Genomic DNA, 20,475 nt, shown 5'->3' with positions numbered 1-20,475 from the left:
TTTCCCAGAACAAATCCCACAAGGTCACAGGAATGAAAGAACGTTCCTTTTTTAGGTGTCCGGTGATCTCCTTACCAAGGCACGAAAAGCAACCAGGGTGAAGGTTCCCTCATGGGGCAGCCCCCCTCTAATACCCGCCAGCTCTGCTGGAGCTGGCCTGGAGACTCCGACAATTCCATTCATTTGTGGGTGGGTTTTGGAGTTGAGAATTCAGTGCTGACTACAAAGCCCTCTGTGATCTCCACCACTGCAGCCCACCCACCCAGTGTGAGCCAAAGGCCCACGTTTCTGGAGAGAGCAGTAAGCAGAACCAAGAGTCCTATTTGCTGGACTGTCTCCTCTCTGATACTTTAAATAATAGCATATAAAAGGAGCTTTACCAAATAGCTAAGACTCTCTCCTTTCATTAGCTTAATCACTGGATAGGCAACAGCCTGATAAAAATCGACTCTATAATTAAGCTACTAGTTATTAAAACGGAGGAAGTAAACGGTTTCCATTTTATGAGCACTAAATGAACCAAACCTTAACAAAAATCTATTATCACGTTTGCAGGGTGGAGGGGGAAGCCTCAATATTACTTATGTTTGGTGACAGAGCCGATGCGAGGTCCGGCTTAGATAAATCTTTTGTTTACACTGGACTGGTTCCACAGTCCTGACCCACATGCCCATTACCCGTAAGCATTCGAAAACTCCTTGGTCCCCTGGGCTCACCTGTGCAGGGTGCAGGGCATGGAGGCGATAGTACTTCAGGGGTCCAAAAAACCCTTCAATGCCGGCCACATACCTGCTCCCTCCAATAATGAAGTACCCAGCAGTGTCATTATAATGGAAATCCTCTCGGAAGCTAGAGAAGAACAAAGGGTTAAAAGAGTTCTGGGTTTGAACAGGGTTTTTTTTTAAAGACTCTTTCTCCTTGACTTAGAACTCCAAATTTCCGCAAACCCTTCACTCTAGTTCTAGAAGATGAGACCATGGTGGGGTCAGGCAGACTTGGGCTAGGATCCCAACCCTGCTATTTACCAGCTGTGTGACTTTGGACCAGTTGCTTAACCTCTCTGAGACTGAGTCTTCTTATTAGTAAAATGAGAATTCCTCTCTTACTGGATTGATAAGAGGATGAAGTAAAGAAGTACAGCATCTAGCAGCACCTGGCCCACCATAAGTACCTTTTTTTCCTTTTTATTTATTTTTTATTTGACTTTTTATTTTATATTGGAGTATAGTTGATTAACAATATTGTGTTCGTTTCAGGTGTACAACAAAGTGATTCAGTTATACATATACATGTATCTATTCTTTTTCAAATTCTTCTCCCGGTTGTTACAGAATATTGAGCAGAGGTCCCTGTGTTACATAGTAGGTCCTTGTTGGTTATCCATTTTAAGGATAGCAGTGTGTACATGTCAATCCCAAACTCCCTAACTACCTTCCTACCCTTCCCCTCTGGTAATCCTAAATTCCACCGTAAGTACTTAATACGTGCCGCCTATTGATATTGGTGAAATTGTTTAGCATCATTGGAATTATTTGGAATTGCTGATCTTAATTGGAAGTATTTTGCTCTAAAAGGAAAAAAAGAAAACTTGTTGAGTAGATAGAAGGTGGATGTGGAGGAAAATAAAAACATACCCTATTAGATAAGAACTGAGGTCAAATTCAGAGTTAGGAGAAGGAGGCCACAGCAAGGTCAAAGGGCTTGGCCAAAGATAAGCGGTCAGCACAGGTGATTTGTTGGAAGTCCACTTTGTCCTGAAAGACTTAAAGGATCAGGAAGGAAAATGGAGGGAAACAATGGGTCAGCATGAATAAAATGCACAAGTTGTTCCTGGCAGCATTATTTACATCCACCAAAGACTGAAAAAGTTTAGGTGTCTGTCAGTGAGGACTGGTACCCACATCCATCCAATGGGCCCTGGACATCTACACAGCTTAAAAAAGGACAAAGGGCTCTGTGTACTGACCTGGAATAATCTCTAAAATACATTGTTCAGTGAAAAAATAAAAATGAACGAGCAGAACAATAAATATATTTTTATCCAAGAAAGAGGAGAATGGATTTTTTTTGTATTTGCATTAAAAAAGACTCTGGAGGTATATATAAGAAACTAATAAAAGTCTTTCCACGTGGCATGGAGGTTAGGGGATTGAGTGGATGGAGGCAGAGCTGGAAGCAAGACATCTAACTGTAGACCTTTTCACATTGTTTTGGTTGTTTATACCATGTGCATTTATTACCTATTTAGAAAGTAAAATAGGAATGGGTGGACAAAGTGCCATCAGAGCATATGTGAACAGCAAGGAGGGATCAAGATAGGCATCGAGTGAGAAGCCAGGCAAAGACAAAAAGAGCCAGGGAGCACAGAGGGCAGATGGCAGCAGAAGGGAAGAACACAGCATGTCAGGCAGGCCGCCAGGAGCCCGGCAGCCTCAAGAGCCATGGACCAGGGTGACACGGACGGGACAGAGAAGCCACCAGTGGTTGGGTCAGAGAAGCCAGGCAACCGGGGGTCATCCCAGGAGAGAGGATGGGCTGTTAGGCAGAAACCCAACCCTGGGCAGGTGCTCCCAGCTGGAAGGAAGACAAAAAGGTGAAGAAATGGGCACTCTGACAACATCAACCGATGGTGGCAAGAGGGAACACTTAGAAATCAGCTTTCTACAAAGGCAACTAACATGGAAAAGAAATGCTTTATTTCCTGCTATTTCTTTCTCTGGAATCTCAGGCTTGAAGGGCACTAAGAAGTTGATGGTCTCTTCTCTTTTTTTTTAACGTGGGACCACAACGTTATTATCTCTGAGAGCTGTGAATTGATTAAATTTTTCAAGACCTTCGAAAGATTTGAACATTCCAACTACCCTCATGACGTATTACCCAGCACTCAGGGGACACAATGCAATGTTTCTGCCATAGACGCTCTCATAATAGAACTCTGCTCAATCAACTCACCGGCTCACCTCACGGCTCATCCCTACAACACGCTGGATGCTTGCCAGCTGGAGGTTCCTCTCTGGAGGCTTCTTCTCATTTTTTTTTTTTAATTTGAAAAAAATTTTTTTTTATTTTTTGGCTGCACCATATGGCTTGTGGGATCTTAGTTCCTCGACCAGGGATCGAACCCGGGCCCCTTGCAGTGGCAGCACACAGTCATAACCACTGGACCAACAGGGAATTCCCTGTCTTCTCATTTTTAAATGGAGATAAAAATAGTACCTATCTACAGGGTTGTTGGGAAAATTTATTTAATATTTAAACAAAGCATTTAGAACAGTGCCTGGCACATGGTAGGCACCATAGCTGTTAACTACAGTTATTATTATCGACCTAGTCCAACTTGGACTTTTGCTGCCACTTTTTAAAATTAAATTTATTTATTTATTTTTGGCTGCATTGGGTATTCGTTGCAGCATGCGGGCTTCTCATTGTGGTGGCTTCTCTTGTTGCTGAGCATGGGCTCTAGGCACGTGGGCTTCAGTAGTTGTGGCGCAAGGGCTTAGTTGCTGTGTGGCATGTGGGATCTTCCTGGACCAGGGATCGAACCTGTGTCCCCTGTATTGGCAGGCGGATTCTTAACCACTGCGCCACCAGAGAAGTCCCTGCTGCCATGTTTTGAGTTGCATGCTGACGGAAGATGTGTTTGCTCCCAAACCTGTCAATTGCCAACTGTATGGTCATTGTAACCATACAATGTAATTCAATCTTATGTGATCCAATAAAATAGGGATGGAGAAGAAAGAGATGTTCATTCTTTAAAAATTAAGTTGAATATTTTCGGTAGACTCAGTAAAGAATGGTTACTAAAAAAATTGTTGTGGAATTAGGACAGCTGGAAAAAGAAACTGAAGAGGGCTTCCCTGGTGGCGCAGTGGTTGAGAGTCTGCCTGCTGATGCAGGGGACACGGGTTCGTGCCCCGGTCCGGGAGGATCCCACATGCCGCGGAGCGGCTGGGCCCATGAGCCATGGCCTCTGAGCCTGCGCGTCCGGAGCCTGTGCTCCGCAACGGGAGAGGCCACAACAGTGAGAGGCCCGCGTACGGCAAAAAAAAAAAAAAAGAAAAAAAAAAAAAAAAGAAACTGAAGAAATCTAGATGGATTTTGGGCTCTGATAGTTTCACAAGTGTCTTTGTTTTCTTTTCATTTGGGAGAAACAGAAATTGGGAACCGTTTATGCAAGAAAGATCACAGGGAACTCCAGTCAGTAGACCCACACTCAAAGGCAAGGCTCTAGCTAGAAAGATTGGCAAATTAATGTACATTTCCATATTTTAAATTAAAATATTTACACACTTCTTTTTATGGATCTTTGCTTTAACTGAATTCTCAACTAATCAATAAATTACTTGGTCCCTATGGTACTAGATTGCAATTTTTTACCGTCATTATAATACAACTAACAGATCTCTCCAGCTCAGTCTCCCTCCACATTGGTGCCTCCACATTTTTCTCCTCTAAAATTCACAGTGGCTGCACCAAGACTGCAAGAGATTCCTTGCACTGTGCGTTGTTTGATGGTCATCAATTTTGCTGACATAAAAGCTGAGCTAGACAGTTCAAAAGCCCAAGCTGGTCCTTCCCGCAAGCCTCAGACAAGCTGGCAAACTATCTTTATTCTTATCTGGATGTGGGAGAGTGCCCCGGTTTATTACTGTGGAGGACCCAGCAGCGGGGAAGGATTGCCTGCCTCTGTCTTTAACTAGGCCTCACTCAGAATTGGGGAACAGTTTTGGCTCATGGGTTCTTTTTTTTTGGCCACAACACATGGCAGGGACATGTGGGATCTTAGTTCCCTGACCAGGAGCCAAACCCGGGCCCCCTGCAGTGGAAGCGCGGAGTCTTAACCCCTGGACCGCCAGGAAAGTCCCTGCTCATGGGTTCTTTAGCAGGGGAATTTAAAGCCTCAAAATAGCTGTCCCTCCCACCCCTTAAAGTAATTCTCATCTTAAGTGTCACTTCCTCAGGGCCTGGTCTAAATTCTGGCTCCTTTGGGATCCTCTCAAGCCAACCTATTTATTTCCTTCCCTGCATTCATCACAATCTGTAATTTTAAATTTATTTGTGAATGTATTTCTTTAAGATCTGTCTTCCCCCCACTAGATTTTTTAGTTCCATGAAGGCAGGGATGGACTGTATTCTTGTTTTTCATCGTTTTATTCCCAGAGTCCAGCACATTGTCAGGCATGTAGTAAATGTGTTGGGTGAATGAATATATACTGGATGGATGGATGGATGGATGGATGGACAGATGAATGAATTCGACACTAGACAAGTCTGCAGTTGTTACTGCAGGCTTTCATGCGGTGCAGCACTGAACTTCTGAGCGCTTAATCACTGATCTTCGTACACCACTTTTGCGGGATAACAGCTATCATTATGTTTACTTTACAAGAACAAATAAAAAGGAGGATTAAGAGGCTTTCCTTGAAACACCTATAACCATCTACAATATTTGATGTTTAGGGCTTCCCTGGTGGCGCAGTGGTTGCGAGTCCACCTGCCGATGCAGGGGATACGGGTTCGTGCCCCAGTCCGGGAGGATCCCACATGCCGCGGAGCGGCTGGGCCCGTGAGCCATGGCTGCTGAGCCTGGGCGTCCGGAGCCTGTGCTCCGCAATGGGAGAGGCCACAACAGTGAGAGGCCCGCGTACCGCAAAAAAAAAAAAAAAAAAAAAAAAAAATTGATGTTTAGTTTACTACCTGGCCCATTCTGAAATCTCTCTGGTGAATGAGATTCCTAATACCTAACCACTGGGATCCCAGGTGGGCCCAACATTAATTCTTTAGTTGTTCTATTGATGGAGGGGGTCCCAGGAGTAGGGGAAGGGCAGCTGAGACAGTGGTAAGGGGACGTCTTGGGCCTGGGGACTGCTCGTATTACCAGGTAAGGAATCATTTCAAAGCTTTCACCAGGATGTTGAATTGGTATGTACCTGAAAATCAGTCCTGAATTCTGGAATCTTACATGATCATACTGACTCCGTCTTTACTTAAAATTTTGTAATTTTGTTCATCATGGATTCTTTACATTAATCTTGATTTTTAAAAATACTCTATTAAATGTTATTTATCATGACTATCGTTATGAGCTGAATTGTGTCCCCCCCAAAATTCATATGTTTAAGTCTGAACCCCCAGTACAGCAGAATGTGACCTTATTTGGATATAGGGTCATTGCAGATATAATTAGTTAAGATGAGATCATACTGGAATAGGGTGGGCCCTTAATCCAATATGACTGGTATCCTTATAAAAAAGGGAAATTTGGACAAAGACAGACACTCACACAGGGAAAATGCCACGTGAAGTTTGGCATTATGCTGCCACAAGCCAAGGAGCTATTAGAAGTTGGAGAGAAGCTTAGAACAGATCTTTCCCTAGAGCCGTCAGAGGGAGCATAGCTCTGCTGACACCTTGCTCTAGGACCTCTAGCCTCTAGAACTGCGAGGCAATACATTTCTGTTGTTTAAGTCACTCAGTTTGTGGTACTGTGTTCCAGCAGCCTTGGCAAACTAATATAATTACTAAGTTTTGTTGGTGTCTCCTTACATTTTATGTGGAAGGTGCCTCCCTTGCCTCACCTATATGCCCTGGATCTTACTGTGATTCACTCCGCTTGTGTCGGCATCTACATTTCTGGGATTTAAGAGGAAAGGAAACCCTGACATGGAAAATGAAAAAAAGCTTATGAAATTCAATCGGTTGTCAAAAGTGTCTGAGGTTGCATGTGGGTGTCAGGGGAGAAAGGGCAGGTATTATTTTAGACCTCACATCCTGAAATGCAAACCCTTAATTTCTGGGGCAGAACAGGGCACTCGAAGAGATTTCTAAAGGGGCCACACATCAGCTGTTTCTCCAAAGCAAACTCTCAGGCCTTTCCTATTCTCAAACTCTTCATAGCAGATCCCATGGCCGCTGGTTATATAACAAAACACATATCTGTTGAATTCTTCCTCGCTGGTCTAAATCCACCTGGTGCACTTAAGGCTTCTGCTCTGTTCTAAGGCCTCAGTCTCTATGCTTCAATATAGCTATCAAGTCACTCCCTGACTTTCTCTTTGCAGGCTAAGGAATAACACTGCTTTAGCCTTTCTCTATAACTCTAATCCTTTAATCCAGTCATGAAAATAAGAATTGTTCTACGTGCCCAGAGCCTAAAAGAAATTGTTTGACTTAAATGTAAACAGAAATGGTGGGAAAAAAAAGTAGAGTGTATGTCCCCTACTCTGCTGTCATCACCCCTCTTTGCTTTCTTTTCTTTAATAATTGGTTTCCAAGAAAATTTGGATGGTGTGGAGACTGAGTGAATGTAGCCTGTTTGGAGAGATGGTTTTTGGCTGAGCGTAGTGAAATGACTAAAGGATGAAGGAATGAACCTCCCCCCATCCCCCAGCCAAAGTCCCCAACAGTCCTGATACATTTTTTTTTATATACTTTTTTGTTTTTGGCCGCACCGTGCAGCATGCGGGGTCTTAGTTCCCCGACCAGGAATTGACCCCGTGCCCCCTGCACTGGATGTGTGGAGTCCTAACCACTGGACTGCCAGGGAAGTTCCCTGATATATATATTTTTTAATTATACATATGAAGCTGCTAATTTTTGTTTCTGTTCTTTACTTATTCTTAAGCATTTGAATTTACACATATACATATACATTATATATATTGATATATATATAAAATCTAGCTGTGATGAGATATCCCGAGTTCCTAAAGAAGAGCTCATGCCCCACGTTTCTGACTCTATATGACCCACTCTTAAACAGGGATGTAGAAGCAAATTAAAAATATATGACAAATGAGGAGAAGGACCCAATTCTCAGTTTCTGTAACTCTTGTAGAGAATCGTTATATAAGATTGAAAAGTTATCCCAATATCAATAGTTGCATACGTTTCAAATTTACATTATAAACATAAATATGAAGGCTGTCTGCTTTTATGTTTTATACTAGGCCAAACTTACCAAACCCTCTCAATAAGCAACATTAATACTTTTATTTTTCCGAATCCTTTGTAGAAGATAATTTTCAAAGAAAACAAATTATAAAGTGTCATGAAAGGAAGAATTTACAGTGAGATCTGGAGAAAGAACTAGTTTCTCTTGCTTGGGAAAAATAAAGGTTGTGGGGAAAACATGGAGAGTTTTTGTACATTTAAAAAAGAAAAAAAATAGTACAAAGATTAGCTACAGGGCAGACTAGCCACAGTCCATGCTTGAAAAAACTGAATCAGATAGGGTGGGAATAACTTCAGGGTTGAGGGCTAACATATGAAGGTTCCTTAACCCTCATCCAGCAAATTTTGAATCAAAAGAAAAATCACACTTACCTAATGGTCTGATTATGGTAGTCTTTCAAATCCTGTCCAGTGCTGGTGGTTACTACTATCTATGTTGGGAGAGATACACAAGGATCAGTTATGCCTCAAGACCCCACATCATAAATACAGTCCTGGATATGAGTTATTCGTAAAATAGGCTTCATAGTCTTTCACCTGATCAGTTTCTGCGAACAATAAAAGGAGCAGTTTACTAGCCCTGTGTATATTTTGAGACTTAAGACACTTAATTTCTCCAAATGACTTTTTTAAAAATAAATTTATTTATTTATTTTGGGCTGAATTGGGTCTTCATTGCTGAGTAGGCTTTATCTAGTCACGGCGAACAGTGGTTTCTCTTGTTGTGGAGCACGGGCTCTAGGCGTGCGGGCTTCAATAGTTGTGGCACGGGGACTCAGTAGTTGTGGCACGTGGGCTCTAGAACGCAGGCTCAGTAGTTGTGGCACACGGGCTTAGTTGCTCTGCGGCTTGTGGGATCTTCCCGGACCAGGGCTCGAACCCGTGTCTCCAGCATTGGCAGGAGGATTCTTAACCACTGCATCACAAGGGAAGTCCTGACTTTTTTTTAAAGAAGTATTTCGGTCATTTTATTTTTATTTATTTATTAAAAAAATTTTTTTTGGTCACACTGTACGGCATGTGGAATCTTAGTTCCCGACCAGGGATCGAACCCATGCCCCCTGCAGTGGAAGCTCTGAGTCTTAACCACTGGACTGCCAGGAAAGTCCCTCCAAATGACTTAATGTGATAAAAACGTCTATAGTGCAGTTTCCCCCAGTGGGTTGTAGACACTTCCACACTACCAGCCAAAGGTTCATTTGGTGTATTCGTGCTTGAAAACTTGTTGCATAAAAAGACAAGGAAATGTGTAAGATATTACAAGGAGTTCTTGGAATTTGTCTTTGATTCCAGGAGAGCCTTGGGGGAAAAACAAGACAGGGGATGAATGTTCTTCACGCACTGTGGCTTCCCAACCTCTCTCCCTCAGCACTGAGAATTGTCGCTGTCATTTCAATGGTGACAATGTCTTCATCACAAATGTTGTTAGCTGTCGTGTATTCTTCTCGTGTCTGGGACTACAACATAAGCCTCTGGGGTTAAGGGACTCCCTTTATTCCCTCCAGTGCTAGCGCAGAACCAGTGTTCAGAAAACACATTCTGGCTTAACTAGATTGTCAAAGATGTGGCTCCAACACCATGTCTATGAAAGAAAAGCTAACCCATAAAATCCAACCCAATTCAGCCATATAGAACATGTTGGTTCAGCGAAGAAAATGACTCAGACCAGTTGTTTCTCTAAACCAACCATTTACTTTAAGCCAATGTGTCCATTTAGTCAAAGCAATGAATATAGTAGTCTCACCACAGAGCTGGATTTTGTGTAGAAAAACAATAAGTACTATTTTGGAACCTATGTGATCAGAGAGACCAGATGGGATGGAAAGACGAAAGGGCAAATGGCAAAAGTTTACTAAAAAAGATTTACTTCTTTTTTCTTTCCACTGCATCTGGTCTTCCTAATTCTTCTCTCCTGTTTTACTTGATCATGTACTCTGCCATTAAATTCGTCTCTTTAATTAAAGAACTACTTTGATTTACTCTTCTGCTCTGAAAGCTTCGATGACGTTGTGCTGCCTTGCAACTAGAAATTTAAATTCCATGATATTCAAGATTCGCACATTCTAGCCCTAAAGACATTTTTTTTTCTATTAGCATTCTATAGGCAGCGAATTTCTACTCCAAACTGGTTTAACTGCCAACCTCCAATGATGTGCTAAAGTAACTCCTCCTTGCTTCTCCATTTAAACTCTGCCCATTCGTAGGAACCTTCTTTACGAAACCTCCCCTGAGTGGTGAAGTGCTGTCTCTCTTCTGTGAATCAATACGAATCATTTGGCAATTAAGCTCGCCTTATGACACCCCTTCACCTGCTTAATGTGACTTCTATAAATAGTCTGTAAGCTCCTTGAGCATAGTGCCTTGCATACAGCTGGTGCAAAATAAGATCTGTTATTTGCTCTCATGATTTGATACCTAAGTGACACATGGTACTGAGCTGACCTTAAGAGAAAGCAGCAACCAAGCTATGCCACCAATATCCTCATGCAAATGAGAAGCTAAAACATGGACCACAGCAACGTCACCTAACAGAATTAAGGAAAAAAACATACAAAAACTGCCAGCTAACATCTTACAGACTCTCCTCAGGAAAGCTACAAGAACTGACTTGATTTCTTTTCTCTTCAGAAAAAGGAAATGTGATAGACCTAACCGCCAAGGGAAGTCTGTGTATTATCTAATACACAAGACAAGCAAAATGTCTTTTCCAGTTTTATTATCGGAAAGTTACAAATCAATAAGAAAAGCTGATGAGAAAATAAAGTAACCAGAAAGGAGTAGCATACTGACATCGTATGTTTGAAGAAATGGAATTATCTTCAATTATAGCAATGTCACTATGTCACTAATTAACAATGATCACAGAACATATGTCATACCAGAGAGTTTTTTTATCATACACAATGCATTAGTGGCTGCAGGAATCTTCCTCCAAGATTTACCGTCAGAAGGCAAGCTGACAAACATCCACACTGCTGGTGCCATAATCCATAAAATCTGTGTTATGAAAGCTTGAAACTATTATGTGCAGTGTTTTATAGTACAAAGTAGTTAAAGAACCTCCATCTCACCAGAATTATCACTTAGGTTTGTTGGTTATTTGTCGGTTTAATGCCAAGCATAAGCAATTGTTTTAACTGCCCAAAATAGTCAAACCATTTCTTGGCTGAACTAACAAATAAATTTCCTGTAAAAAAGTTGTAGATTTGATAACACTATATAAATATGGCCAAGGCTGTCTTAACATTTATCTCCCCAAAGCCTATCTCGCTAGGAGAAGAGGCTTCAATTGCTCAGATAATTGTGGTTATGTAGCTGGCTATATTATTTACTCATTCACAATAGAGTTGAAAGAAGCACTTTAAAAGTTAATTAAATGGGATAGAATTCTTATGATTTAAATTTCCAACTATAAAAATTTGATTAAAAAAGTGTTATGGTTGTAAAAGTTTATCAGATACCACAAATTTGTTTTTGCAGATTTCCTAGCTCCCTGACTTTACAGCAATGTTTAAAGCTAAGTGATGATGCTGATATGAATCACGGTGGAGCGAGCTTTCAGTACCTGGCCACCATTAAAAGAGATATCCAGGCGAAACCACTCCTTCAAGGGTATGGTGAATTTCGTTTTTACAGCAAGGTCTTCTCCTTTGACAAGATGCATTTGAATATGCAAGTGGCCTAAAAGGAAAATGAAAGCTTGTGAAAATGACAGAAAATCCTTAGGAGTGAATGAAGTGGCTATATCTTTTCGGCGACTGTCCTAAACAGCTATAAGACTAGATCACATTCTTTCTTCCTTTAAATAAAAGCAAAGCAAAGCAAAACAAACAAAACACATATGTGCATTCATCTGTATATGTTTGTTTTAAGCTTCCAGAAAAAAGTTTAACTTGAATCCCATATTTGGAAACCATCATTCTCATTGAATTGCCACGTTGACAACATTCCTTATTCTAGACAGACGTATCTGCCAGTAGACAGAGCATAAGAAAACTACACTATCATTCTAAAGGTTCTGTTTCATACTCACCCTCTTCAGTAAGAAATACAGAAGGCGTGCCGTACATCTCATTAGAATCAACAAAATACAGAATCCCACAGAGATTGGCCTTGCAATGATGGAGTAAATAAAGCCACAGTGAAACAGTAAACCTATAAGAGTGAGGAGAAAAAAAATTCTGCAGATTGATATCATCCAAGAGCAGGTAATTACAGTTAACAATGACAGAGTAAATTGCTTTCTTTCCAATGAAGGGATGAATTTGCCTTCGTGTTCATCATGGGAGATCAGCTTGCAAAGCTTGATTTTTGAGACAAAGGAGGTAGTTATAGTAACTGCAAAAGACGGGAGTTAACTAAGCGTCGCTGTACAAAACTAGCAGACATTGTACCTTGCACCAAAAACTCTTCCTGTGCCTTTTCTGAGCTTCACACAGGCCCACCATTTGAATCCTTGATTAAGGCTTATAAAGCCAGACACAGAATAAAAATCTGGATTTTAATAAGAGGTGACTTGATAAGAAGCTGTTCTAATTTCAATGATTTAAAAAAAAAAAACATAATTAGGGCTTTTTGAGCAATTTTGCTTCTTTCAAAGATAAAAGCCCTAAGGCAGAAAAAAATGCCATAATTTGCAAATGGCATCACTATATGCTAATCAGGACACACAGATACAATTTTAATGCCCATATTAGGTTATTCAGTATCACAGTTCTGGCTGACCAATGTGGAACAACTACTCTAATTGTTCCATTTCTGGGCTAGGGTTATTTTAGTTGAAAAAATATTATCCATCTGTGATTTGTGGAGTGAGGATAAAATAACAATGGTCAACTTAACTAGGACACATTTAGCCAAGCTATGTGATCCACCAATCATTCAGCAAATATTTGCTGTTAGAACATTTGCTTGATGCCACACATTGGGCTAGTGACCAGTAGTTCAAAGATAAGCTGGGAGTGGTGCATTTTGCATGTGAAACATGAATCAAGGTCAAAACCTGTACAGAGAATGTTCTCCATTACCCCAGTAACCAATTCACAGTTTGGGTTAAAGTGGCAGCGGCCCCAGGTTCTTTGGGGACTCAACCCAACAAGACCTTTAGAATATTCTGGGCTTTATAAACTGGCCTTCAAATCGGTGGTAAGATATGCAAACAGATGGTACCACACAGCTCCCTCCTGACCCACCCAGCTGAGCAAGCTCATGAAGATAAGTTATTACAAGGAAGCTTAGCAAGAACATACGCTTAGTAAAGTGACTCAAGATCTTTCTACAGCCAGCAGCATGGGAAGAATTAAATCACTCTGCTAAATCCATCCAGTCTGAGGTAAACCACGAACAATTTTCAGCATCTTCAATTCAGCAGAAGGAAAAAAATATATCTGGGTTTTGCTGAAATCAGTGGAGGAGATCAGAAGTTGTGAGATTTCAAGCAGCTCATCCAATCTTCCAAGACAGAAAAGGCAAAGTGAAGGCTGCAATCTGGCAGGGCTGTGGCTGGCTGCACCTGACACCTTGCAAAGCCTCAGGCTCCAACACCTGACTCACCTACTTGGGTCATTCCCAGGACCAATATACAAGGTCAAGCGAGGATTGATTGCTAAATGCAAGAATAATTTCAGAATTCTTTGAGGTTCTCAGGTCCACAAATTCTACCTAAGCTATGTAGATCTCACCATTTTTCCAAAGCATATTACAAAGGTAGGTCTACCTAACTGGCTCCACTAGCCTGCTCTGGTCCTCAGATAAAAAGAGCACTACCGCCCCACCGGCCCCCATCACCGGCCTCTTCTTACACTGGGTAATCTATCCGCTGGCGTCGGGTGGCCTCTAGCTCTCGATTCCGAAATCTCGGGAACTTCTTCACAATGCCTGTGTTTTCTCCACTGGAGGCAAAGAGAAAGCCCAGGAGGGTGACCACATCTGTAAACAGCAAGATGGCTGCCTTTTAATTATTTCCAGAAAAACACTGCTTCCATCATCACATTCTTCCTGGAACCCACTGCCTAGCTCCCATCAAACATTTAAATGAAGAGTCTGAAAATATTAGCAAACATTTATTGCACACTGAATATATGCCAGCCAGGTGAGAAGCACTTTACAGAGCTATCTCAATTTGTGTTCATAGCAACGCTATAAAGGAGATTCTTTCTTAGTCCCATTCTACAGATGAAAAGCCCGAGGTATAGAGAGGTAAAATAACTTGCCTAAGGTAACAGACCTAATAAGTAGTAGAGCGAAATTTCAAGTTTCCAGCTCAGGGTCTATGTGCTTAACCATTTTACATCCTGCCCTTCTAATGCAAAGAAAAGCATTTTGAATTTATGTAATAATAATAACAGTTAACACTTCAGTAGCAATCACTATGGTCCACACTACTGTATAAAAATATATGTATATATATTTATATATAAATTCATTTAATCCTCATTATTATCCCCCGTCTATAGATGAGGAAATAGATGCACAGCTGCTAAAATACTAACATTTATTTAACACTTAGAATATGCCAGGCAACATGCTAAGCACATTTCAGCAATAATCTTGCTTAATTTCACAATTTATGAGATAGATTCTATTATTGTCCCCCTTTAAACTGAGCCTTAGAGAAGGTTGAATAATAAGAGGTGGAGCTCGGATTCAAACTCGAGCAGTCTGGATTCAGAATCTATGCACTTAAAATTACAGTTTTTTTTTCATCCGTGCAGACTTTCCGCATAACCTCAACATGTTACCCTATGCAAATATTACTAACCATACTCCTTAAAACTAGGGAGGCTTCCACTTTATTTTGCAAATGTGTGAGAATTCTGTGGTTCTAGAAAAGAGGAGCATCCGTAACAAATCTGAAAGGGAAAACTGAGTTATTTCATCTATATTTAATGCCTACAAGGCTAATACGGATTTTCTTATTTCCAATACCCCACCCCCCTTCAAAGAAAAAAATTCAACAATACAACCTAGAAATAAAGATCACCTTTCTCTTTCTTAAAATGTTCCTTGGTTTAAATATCCATAATTAAATGGTGGAAATAATCTATTTTCCTGGGCTTCCTAGAGTTGACTTCTGCGCAAATTACCGAATGCCAATATTGGAAGAAATTACAGGAGCCTCAGCCTGGGATATTGGACACCCCAGCTCTCATTCCTCAATGGGGAAAAATGTTTTATTATATAAAGAGGTACCTCTGGTTCATTACAACTTGGAAATCATAAGAGCAATGTTTTCAAAGTCTCAGAGGTGCATTTGGAAATCCAAAAGGGTGGAGTTATCAATTCCAACAAAAATACTTCAAACCTTATTTCTTTGCAATTTGAGCTCAATTTGCGCACACTGGACTTGCTGGTTAGTTATGGGAGTGGAGAGAGGGGATTAGAAATGGAAATACTACAAGGGTGTCTTCAGAATCCAAGGAAAAAATTCACCAAGAGGTTGATATCAGCCAACCTTGGTTGGCTTCCACCATGTTGAGTGGAACGTAAGAGACCAGACGGTCATGTTAGCCCCCTGGGAAGCCTTCTGCTAGTGATTGCTGTTGAGTTATCTAGTGTATAGTAGAAACATTTATCAAAATGAACAGGATTTGATTCTGTCCAACCTGACTCCAGTAAAAGGAGGCTTCATAAAGGAGTTTTCCAAAGTGAAGGGAGTTAAAAGTGAATGTTGATGAGCCATTCCTTTATCCAGTGATCAAAGAAAAGCTAGCTGAATAGGAGAACTTGCAGCAAAAGACTCTGGAGGGAAAATCTAAGACACAAAGATCTAAAATAATTTTTATAAACACATATCTTTTGTATCCAACCAAACCAAAGTGATGGTGGTTCTCTTGTAAAATCAGTAGCTTTAATAGTTCTTTGATTTGGAGTTCCATTACAATTTTCCCTCAGTATAATACTGTCTTTCCTTTTCATTAGAAATAACTAATAGGAATGAAATTTTGGTGCAGGGAAGGACTTCAGAATTCATCTAGCCCAGGATAACAATTTCTAGTAACTGATTGGCTGCTTGGAGTGCTATAACTGATTAGTGATGGCTGTCATAGGCACCAGAATGGGAAGTAACAGTACCAGTGCCATGCCCCATTAAAGAACTTACAGGTAGGGGCTTCCCTGGTGGCGCAGTGGTTGAGAGCCCGCCTGTCGATGCAGGGGACACAGGTTCGTGCCCCGGTCCGGGAAGATCCCACGTGCTGTGGAGCGGCTGGGCCCGTGAGCTATGGCCGCTGAGCCTGCACGTCCGAAGCCTGTGTTCCGCAACGGGAGAGGCCACAACAGTGAGAGGCCCGCGTACCGCAAAAAAAAAAAAAAAAAAAAAAACTTAAAGAATTTACAGGTAGGAACACTTAAGTCCAGAACTTGGGCCCAAACAGGTTAAATGGCTCACTTACATAGAATGTAAGCTCCAAGAGAGCATGCACTTTACTTCATTCATTATTCCATCCTCAGCCAGAATAGTGGCCAACACTTGATAGAGGCTCCATAAATATTTAGGGAGTGAATGAATGAATGGATGAATGATCCAATGAACATAGTTGCGGCCAAGTCAGAGTTTGAACCTGTCTTTCACCCAACACGTTCCATAATTTTATAATGTGCCCCATGCTGCCCAAGCCAAAAATTAAGTCTCTCTTTTTTCAGGTCCTCCCCCCAGATCCATTTCTCTGGCTAATCTTGAACGAGGAAGTTAAGTAGGGAAAAGGCATCATTATGACATAAACACAACATGTCAGAAAAACAGTTCAGGTTTGAAACCTACCCCCTTGGTCATTTTGCTTCTTTTATTTCCTCAGATTCTAGAGCAAAAAGAGGCATTAGATATAACATGGTGCAAACTCCTTCATTTGGCGACAAGAAAAGGGTTAGTGTCTTGTTGAAGGTTGTATAACTAATAAGAGACCCAGGTATGACTCAAACCTGGTCTGCCACTGCAAAACAATGAGCTTTTTATTAAACCACATCACATCTCACAAGTCCTCACAGGGAGAGCTAGGACTGGTGTTCAGCTGGCATGCCCCTGAGCGGCTGTACTAGTTGTTAAAGCACTGAAACATGTCAGTGTATCGGTTAGATGATTGGTGTTGCCTTGAACCTCCAAAGCCCCCACCCACTACCCACCCACGCTGGCTTCTCCTTCAGAGTAGAACCTGGCTCAGCAAGGGTCTCCAGCACCATCCTGTTTCAGCACCAGGGCCAGCGCCTGGGGGAGCCTGACTGGGGCCCCCAGCTCATACTATTTGTTAAGTATTTTGAGTATCATCCTGAGTGGAGTGGTTGGTGGGGTGTGCTTACATAGCCCATTCTCCAGTTCAGCATAGTGATCAGAGCCCTGACAGGACACCTGCTCTGGGGAAGGGCCCGTTTCTACATAACAAAGCCCTATTCAGGATGAGCTTCAAATACATCACAATGATGCAGCTGAGACCCTCAGTCCCTTTGTGGAGAAGTTAGAGATAGTCTTGAGGCAAGGAATAACTGTGGCTAAAAGTTTGTAAGGGGAACCTGGAGGAAAAGAAGCTAAGATTTTCCCACCCAGAGAAGTAAAGTTAGAATGTCAATAACTCAATCTGCTTTCCAAATGCAGGACACTAAACAGGCAGCGGCGATCTGGAGTTTTATTTTCCTCAAAGCCAAAGCCTGAGAGCAAAAACTCTACCTTCTAGCAAGTATGATTTAGGTCAGAACTTCCACCCCAAAGGATACTACGCAGTGAAGTGAGTGACTAAGGAAGTCTGTAACATACTCAATACTAGGAGTCTTAAGAATAAATAAATTCCACTCCCAGTAATTTATCCTCCAAAAATATTTATTTGTGTGTACAAAGATGCATGTACAAGGATGCTTGGAGAAACCTTGTTGTTAATGGTAAAAGACTAGAAATGACCTGCATGACCATCAGCAGGGGACAGGGTAAATAAATTATGAAGCGTCAGGCAACACAATGCTAAGAAGCTATTGAAAAGAATGGGGTCGTGTAGCAAGTACTGACATAGAAAAATCTCTGCCGTATTGTTAATGAGCGCAGGGCCGAGTCTATAGTATCCTCCAACGTGTGTATGAAGAGAAGGGGCTATCAACCTAATGCTTATATGGGCAGAGAACATTTCTGGAAGGAGACACAGAAACTAGTGTTATTGAGTTTGCTTCTAGAAATAGGACCAAAATAGGGTGGGTGGGAATTTACTCTTCCCCAAAACCCTTTTATGCTCTCTGAACTTTCCTCCAGGTACATGTATTACTTTTTTGGCTACAAGGGAAGAGAACAACATCTCTGAGCATTTCCGTGCAAGTGGGTAGGAGCCAGCCACATGCAGAGGTCTCCCCGCGCTGGGCGCTGTGGTGGTTCAATCCACTTCAAAGAGGCAAAGTCCAGTGGGTGAGGAATACAGGGTGATCCATGTCAGTGAAAATTCAACTTATAAAAAAGTGTATTCCTTCCCATTTAGAAGCTGGGTTAGGACTGTATTAGCATATTTCAGAGAGGTGGCTTAGCAAAGTTGAAAGAATCAAGAACTGGGACTCCATTAACAAATTCCCTGAGCCTCAGTGTTCCCCTCTGTAAGGAGAGAATGAGAATACTGTCCTTCCCTGGGGCTACTAAGGGTTAAATGAGACATTCTGCATAGGAAAAGTGGTTCAAAAATCATAAAGGGCAATGCAGATGCTAGGTACTCATAAGCACTATTACTGAAAAATCCAGTCTACAGTGATTAACTGGGGGAAGTAAAGAACTGTGTCTTTTTTTTCCAGAAGTATCAAATGGGTAGTTCTTATAGTTACAGAAAGTATTATCATGTCATTAACTTGAATTGTCTCACTGAATAAGCTGATATTTTCACAGAGACATGTAAAGTCTGTCTCCAAAATTTGACTTAGTCTTCTATGATTTTGTTGTAAAGGAATTTTGTTATAAGAAATTCCACTTCCAATCTATTGGACCTGAAAATGAGAATGAATTGTTAGTGAAAAGAGAGTGGAGAAGAAGGAAACTTCCAGGTTCCCCAGTTTCTGACTCAAGAGGGAAGGTCAGAAAATGTTCATATAAGTAGTAGGACAGAATGCTTACTGCACCTGACCCTGGCATTTCAGCACTTCCAAAGTGTGGCCCCAACCTGCCTTCCCAGTCTTATTTCCTGAATTGCTTATCTCACACTTGAGACTCTTACCTGAACAAATAATAGCTCAAGGGCTGCTACTCCACACTTCACCTGTGGCAGACATCGGTAATCAATCCACATGGCACTCTTTCTCACTAAGCACAGACTCGGCCTCAGAATCCCTCTCAGCACTGTGCTCTAGGTAGCCACCCCCATCGCTCTGAGCTGGCGTGCAAGATGAAACTCATTTGCCATCCCTTACACCAAGGGATGTAGGCTCGTCCCCACTCCCCCATCAGTCTGCGTTGCCTCCTCTTTTTTTCTCTTCTGCCTGGATGCCTTTCCTTTATCCCTTTTCTGACAGTGAAAACTCTATTCCTCCTTCAAGTTTCTGTTCAAATGGCACTTCCTCTGTGAAGAACCCTAGCAAAGTGCCTAACACGCAGACTGCTCAGTAACTTTTTTCAATGAATAAGTGACTTAAATAAGTAAATAGCTTCATGATGTCATCTGGCAGTGTAGCTTAATGGTTAAGCATGGTGTTTGGGAACCAAACGACCTGGGTTCAAGTCCTAGCTCCATTATTAGCTGTGTGACCTTAGACAAATTACTCTGCCTCTCTGAGTCAGTTTCCTCCTCTGTAAATAACGACAGTAGAGCACTGGGTGAATTAAATTAGACACTCGCACAAAGCACTTAGCCCAGTTCCTGGCACATAGCGAGTGCTCAGTAAGGGAAAGTAGCTGTTATGATTGGTAGCTGTGTTTACTTCCTGTAAAACCACCTTGAAGAGAGGGACTGTGTCTGCATCTTTGAGGCTCCAGACTTAGTAAAGAAATTGGTATGTGATAGGTGTTCAATCAATCTTTATTGAACTGAACATGATACACATCATAAGGAGGTGGTGGGTACCCACAGAGAACTAGGGGAGGCTGGAGGGTCGAAAGTTAATTTCTGATGTAGGAATCAAAAGAAAAGAAAAGTGCTTTTGGGGAAGGAGGGGAAATTTGAGCTGGCTACTGAAATATGAGTATAATTTTGCCAGGAAGACATGAAAGATGGCACTGGGGCTGGGAGAGTGTTGGGGGGCAGCCAGGGACGGCAGCTGCCTGTAAAAGAAGCTTCTTTAGCTGAGGCATAGGGGTGGGAGATCACAGACTCAAACTAGAGGGCGTGTGCAGGGTGCAGGTGAGCTCATGTGTGGTTGCAAAGGAGAATCACTGCAGCTTTAACCAGCTCAGCCCAAATGGGCTCCCCCCGGGAAGCCTCAGAGTGTGCTGGCCCCAGGGAAGGCTCGGGGCTGCCGCCCATCGCCACATGCTCCCCACGATAGCCGTGTGAGGGTGCTGTCACAGTGTGAGGGTCACACATCCGCTCAGAGAGAAAGGGTCCTTGCCCCTTGGCTGACAGCATTCATCACTCA

General features: G+C 41.9%; 1 protein-coding gene across 1 annotated transcript in view; it reads right to left on the bottom strand.

The window, feature by feature from the left end:
* Positions 1 to 20,475, bottom strand: part of SEL1L3 (SEL1L family member 3) — a 100,474-nt gene that overhangs the window by 63,243 nt on the left and 16,756 nt on the right. Inside the window, exons 3-7 of the mRNA XM_081245986.1 lie at positions 13,755 to 13,881; positions 11,987 to 12,108; positions 11,519 to 11,634; positions 8,326 to 8,384; positions 717 to 849 (exon numbers count right to left, since the gene is read on the bottom strand). Coding sequence (XP_081102112.1) covers positions 717 to 849; positions 8,326 to 8,384; positions 11,519 to 11,634; positions 11,987 to 12,108; positions 13,755 to 13,881 — 557 coding nt within the window. The remainder of the gene's footprint in view (positions 1 to 716; positions 850 to 8,325; positions 8,385 to 11,518; positions 11,635 to 11,986; positions 12,109 to 13,754; positions 13,882 to 20,475) is intronic.

Source organism: Mesoplodon bidens (assembly GCF_964165515.1).
Source record: "Mesoplodon bidens genome assembly, chromosome: 1".
Taxonomy (NCBI): domain Eukaryota; kingdom Metazoa; phylum Chordata; class Mammalia; order Artiodactyla; family Ziphiidae; genus Mesoplodon; species Mesoplodon bidens.
Note: the sequence above shows the minus strand (reverse complement) of the source record. Positions and strands in the feature narration are given on the sequence as shown.